At 35.5% G+C, this 6,094-nt stretch overlaps 1 protein-coding gene across 1 annotated transcript; it reads right to left on the bottom strand.

Annotated features, from left to right (window-relative positions):
* Positions 1-3,030: 3,030 nt before the first annotated feature.
* Positions 3,031-5,055, bottom strand: LOC133203463 (uncharacterized protein F54H12.2-like). Its single transcript, XM_061339241.1, has 4 exons — positions 4,833-5,055; positions 4,603-4,722; positions 3,785-4,207; positions 3,031-3,527 (listed from the first exon to the last, which is right to left on the bottom strand). Exons 1-4 carry the CDS (start codon positions 5,053-5,055, stop codon positions 3,031-3,033), a joined length of 1,263 nt encoding a protein of 420 aa, XP_061195225.1.
* Between the last annotated feature and the right edge of the window lie 1,039 nt (positions 5,056-6,094).

Below are 6,094 nucleotides of genomic sequence, written 5' to 3'. Positions count from 1 at the left end.
TGTGTACAAATTGTTCAATATATTGTCTATAATGAGTCCAATTTCCTCCTGCTAAACCACATCCTATTTTATAAGGAAAGGCATAACTCTGGTAAGGTAAAGTTCCCAATTCTTGTAAACAAGCTTGAAACCATTTTTCTCTATTTTCTGGTGCATGTATCTTGATAATAAGGTAGGCGATTATAATGTCCTGTTCCGTAATCCCATTGAGCTAACAGACAAATGACTACGGGTTTTTGTAAAGAAAACACTTGAAGGGTGCTTGGAATTCCTCTATCTTCTTCTAGGGCTAAATTTCTAGACCTTAAAGATCTGCGGGTCGCATATAGATTAGCTCTGGGGTATTTCATAGCTATACTTTGACTCAATCCATGAGCTTTTACAGTCAAACAATTACATTGATGTACAATAGCTTCTACAGGAAAGTTTAATAAATCTCCTGGTATCTCCTGTAAACTCATGTTTAGGAATAATTTTTTTTTTCAATGTCACACCTTTATATATAACCTGAACAAAAAAATAACAACAATAACTGTTAAAAGATTTTAATTTCTATTTTTCAAATTCTTGATCATTTCTCTCTTTCTTTCCAGGAAACCTCTCCAGGAACCAATTTCCCATTTCCCGAATTCATCTCTGGACTCTAATTCTTTGTTTCTCTTCTCAGGTTTCAGAATTCCATATTCTTCATAGTTGCCACCTTGCCTGTAAAACATTCTTTCTAATTCTGGTGTACTGTGAGACATACAAAAATCTGCATACCAGTGAATTCTAGCCACAGTCAGTCCTCCTACAGGTTCTTTCATTTGCATGAATCCCTTGATCTGATGCACTTTTCCTGTCCAGGGATGAATTTCCTTTTTTAGGATCAGGTATCGAAATTCATCTTCACAGCTCATGAACATATCTATGTCTTCTTCTTCCCTCACATCATGGATGACAAATGTCCAGTTAATGGCTACTCTGTAACTTCTGTATGAGTCCTTTGGGTCATGGATCTCATCATACTTCTTGTAAACATTACAGGGTTCTTCATCCTCCAGAGTTTTCACTTCTATTCTTCTTTGAGGACTGGAATGTTCTTCTTCCATAGGCATGATCAATCTTTTTTCTAATAACTGTTGTTTCTCCTTATCTATATTCATAGTCTCTATTTTTTCTAATAACTGTTGTTTCTCCTCATCTATATCCATAGTCTCTGTTTTTTTTTCCAAACTGACTTTGACTCATGGTTATACTCAACTGATCATGATCATTTACACACCTTGTATTTATACCCCTCAGAGGTGGTGTGCAAAAATAAATGTTTGACCTACGTTTTTATTGAGACAGTACTGTGTACGTTTTGTTTACGTTATGCTGAGTCAGTCAATACACAAAACCTTATATTATGACGTCATACTTGGCAGTGATTCACAGTCTAGGGAAAAACCACACACACACACACAAGCTCAATGTTAATGGATTTATTCAAGTAAATCTACAATCTCTTGGAATTAATTCTTTGTTTCTCATTTCAGGTTTTAAAGTCCCATATTCTTCATAGTTGTCACCTTGCCTATAAAATGTTCTTTCTAATTCTGGTGTGCTGTGAGACATATCAAAACAGGTTAACCCATGAATGATTTTGTACATGTCTCTCTCATGGGTCCAGTGTTTCATTTGAAGGAATCCTCTCACATGATGAAGTTTTCCTGTTTCTGGATGCATTTCTTTTTGTAAGATCGAGTATTGATAATCACTTCTAATGATTTGATCTATATCTTCCTGATGGCCTCCAGTTAAATTAAATATCCAATTAGCAGCTCTTCTAAATCTCTCCTTTTTAAATTTGGCAATATAATGATTGCCTGGATCTTCTTTATGTTTGTTCTCACAATGAGTTCTCATGTCTTTCAACAATTGAGTTCTGATTTCCATGATTAATCCTTCTGTCAGACTCATGTTTGAAACAATGATTTTTTTGTGGCACACACTTTTTTTTATATAGATAACAATTCAAAGATATTTTAAAATTATTTTTTTTATTCAGATTCTACAATGATTCTTGGTTTTACAATCCTGTGTCAATCTTTTCTTTTTCTCAAAATACTTTTTTTTTTGGACACCGCTTCTTTTACAGTCAAAGGTCTTTCAGGATAATCTGTTTTTGGTAATAAATGGGTATATTCTTCTTCTTCTTCTGCACTCAAGGGTCTTTCAATGTAATCTCTCACATCATTATCATTTTCTGGACATAATTGATGATATTTTTCATGAGAAATGATCTCAATAGTCCCATCCTCATGTATTTGAATTGGTATACCTTTATCCACATCTTCCTCTCTCAGAACTCTCTTTCCAAATTGAATTTTACTCTTTTCTTTACTAGACGTGTTACCCATGATTAAGACAAATCAATAACTGATATTTTTCATTTTACACCTTCTATTTATACCTTTTTTTTTATTTAGTAGTATTTTTTAATTTAAAAAACAAGATCAGATTTATTTTCAATTCTTTTATTGATAACAATAACAAAAACAACAATTACAATACATTTTGATAGAAACATTGACAAGTTTGTCCATGACCAGTAGGTCTTTTATGATAAGTGTCTTTAAACCATTGAGCTACATAATGATCTCTTTGTAAAGCTGTACTATGGTCAAAGGGGAATAACCACTCATCTGCGGTTTTTCTCTTCTTGTGTCTTTGATGTAAATAATACACGCAATATTGTCCACATACATCTGTATTCCAATCTTGATATCGGTACGGATTAAAAATCCATTGTTAAACATGACGATGGATAAAATCTTGAATTTCTTTTTGTAAGGGAGGAAATCCATGATTCAAAATATTCGATGACTGGACTGGACAAATACAAGCATACCCAATGTTCTCCAGGTTTATCTTCAGGATCCGTATTCACCACAATGGCTTTTTCTTGAGGTCTTAATTGATCCGGTAATAAATCTAAAGGGTACACTCCACCAAAAGAACTCTTTAATTCTCTGGATAAGACTTCTTTTAACTGTCCTGTATCCATTAGTAATCAATACTGACTTCTCTCTGTTTGTTAATTTCTAACAGATTATCGAATTCTGCATATACCACACAATTTAAGGTGTTCACCGTATTGTTCGTAAATTGGACTTCTCTCAGATTTCCGGTTTCTATGATATGGAATTTATCCGATTGCGCTTCTTGATCTTTCGTGAAATCCCAGCCCCAGAAAGTGTATCCGTTTTTATACTCTTCTATGGTGATGTCCGGGGCCCAATCTTCTCCTAATTTTCCCAGTGCTTGATATAAACTCAGATAAGATCTCAGATATAAATCTTCATTGAAATTAGGTTCGAAACAACGAGTACTCATGGTCTCTCCGTTGATACTGAAATCTAATTTCTTAATTCCCACGTTTTGGAAATGAAACGGATTTTTAGTTTTATCTCCGTTAAATGCCGCATTGTCCACAAAACCTAAAATGATGCGTTTAGGCATCTGGCCTTGAAACAGATGATCCGTGATTTTAGATTGAGTTCCTGTGAGTAAAGGTTTTCACTTCGACTTTTCTCAATGGATATTTAGCTCTGTGAGTGTTCAAACTTTGATTAATACCATTCATCATGACGGCCGTGGGTTTGACTTTTCTTACCCACAAGATCATGCTCAATATTTTGACTTTTCCTGTACTTCCATCTTTGATCATCATATAGAACTGAGGTTTAGCTCGATTAAATCTAAAACGGACGTCTACTCCATTCGGTAGAAATCGGTCTTTGTTGAAATAAATTCTTACTATCTTTGATAGCCTGGTGACGTTTTCTAAATCCTTCGTTTTTAGAATTGGCCGGTAACTCTGGGATGATAGGTTTATCAATGGTCACAGTATCAGCACCACCATTTTCACCTGGGGTTACATCAAATGTCTTATTTTGAGCCACTCCAAGGTCTGCTACCCCTTCTTCGTCCATGTGTCCTGCTGTATCTTTTTCCCACAGACTACAAGCTCTCATCTGTGTCATTAAAGTTCTGGGTTTGTAAGAAAGTAATTTCTCCAGATAAACTTTGTAAGGATAAGTATCGGTTCCAGGAGTCACTATTTTTCCATTGACACTGAGATCGATTTCCGTAAACAAGGAATGGAAGATATTATTCACCGGGGCGCAAGTACTGCCAGCTCCAGTCAGATTACTACCATCATCTTTGTTAAATTTACACACTATTTGAACATACGTTTGAGATAAATCCAGATATTGATCTCCTTGTCAATTAAATTCAAATTCAATAGGAGCCGTATCCGAATCTAAAGTACTGGAAATGGGGTAATATTCTTCCCATTTGGAGTCTTCTAAAGCAATATTAGTCGGGGGGACTTGGAACAATTCTAAATTGTTCATCCCACACGCACAGGAATCTGGTTGCAACATGATGTGTCTACTAGGATTGATTTTTCACAAATGAAGGTCAATATCACTCGACTCCCCTATTTATAGTGTCAATCAAAGATATCTAAACCCCTTTTTTTCTTCTTGGGAATACTGCCTCCTTGATTTTTTCTTTTTCTCTAAGGACCTCCTCGGGCTAACACAGGTGTCTTTTTTCTTCTTTTCTTACCTAGATTCAATCTTTGTTTCAGGGCTTGTACTCCGTGAGTTTTGACAGCGTCTTTTAAAGATCTCTTATTTTCTAACACATCTAACCCCGTTCTAGCAGCAGCAGTCAAGGCATGTTTAGCTCCCGTTTTCAGTAAACTCTCAAAACTCCTCTACCTCTCTGCCCTCTTCTTCTTTTTCTTCTCCCTTTACCTTTTTGACCTTTCTTATTCATCTTTTTAAAAGCTAAACCTCCTCCTCTATTGAGAGCAAATAAGCCTGTATTTTTAACGGCATTGAGTCCATGAGTTAAAAGAGCATTTTTGATATTTTTCCTTTTTTTAATCACATCTGCTCCTATTTTAGCTCCGGCAATCAAGGCTTGATTACGACCCATTTTGACTAGATCTTTAAGAAACCCTCGACCTCTTTGTCGCCGGCCTGAGCCTAATTGGACAGCTTCTTTTAAAGTCATCCCTATAGGTAAGTTCGGTACCATTCCCGAAAGGAAGTCATGGTATGAATCTCAATGCTATCGAAATGTTTTTTACTCAGTTTCAAATATTCCGCTCTAACGGGTTCCCATTTAGCTTGTTTTTTATCTTCCAGATTGAGTGTACAAGGAACCACTCTTAATAATTTCAAGGCATTGGATCCTACCGTCTGGGGTTCAATCAAGTCACAATACACGTACATGGATTTCAGATTTTCATATAAATCTACGGTATTGTTACACATGTAACTAACGTTGATCCATTTGGTTTCTGTATCGTTCTGAAGCATCACCTTCTTACTTTCTATTCCTAGCTTATAAGCTAAGGCTGTGGGGAAACGAATGCAAAAGGGATATTTTTTAAGTTCTCTCCCCATAAACTGATACATCACTTTATCATATTTGTCATGATATGTTAATTTCATGGTATTCTCTTTTTTAGGATCACCTTAAAACTTCCATAATTTTTTCAAAGGTCTTTCCAGTCCAAGACTGATTTCACTTGTTAAAGCCATGGGATGAATGTAAGGCCCCGGTCTACAGTGAATTCGTCTAATTTCCATTTTCTGGTCTTTCGTTATGAGATTAGCAAATTTAGTATGGGCCCGATCTAACAGTACAGGACATTCGCTTAATGGCATCGCATCTATGGTTTTCATTTTAAATCTGTCCCATTTAAAAACATTAGGTTCTTGGACTTTTGGAGCATAAAACTGAGGAAGCAGGATGTCAAAATAAGCTTCCTCTTCTGTGATGTTTTTCAATGAAATGGGATACATCAATTCTGTTAAAGCCACTTCCCATTGTCCATCTGTTAAATCTACTGTTTGTGGTAATAAGGTTTTAAATTGAGCAGTCGTATTACTCGGAAAAGATTGCATGGACCCATCACTAGGTAAAGTCATGTAAAAACTACTGCTCTCGGCCATGTTCAGTGAGATACTGAGACAAAATAACTTATGACCCTTCTTTTTATAACAACCATTTTTTGTTTTTTATTTTTTTATTTATTTGACATATT

Source organism: Saccostrea echinata, unplaced genomic scaffold, assembly GCF_033153115.1.
Source record: "Saccostrea echinata isolate AGI-Se365-2 ecotype Australia unplaced genomic scaffold, CSIRO_AGI_Sech_v1 ptg000051l, whole genome shotgun sequence".
Classification (NCBI taxonomy): Eukaryota; Metazoa; Mollusca; class Bivalvia; order Ostreida; family Ostreidae; genus Saccostrea; species Saccostrea echinata.
Note: the sequence above shows the minus strand (reverse complement) of the source record. Positions and strands in the feature narration are given on the sequence as shown.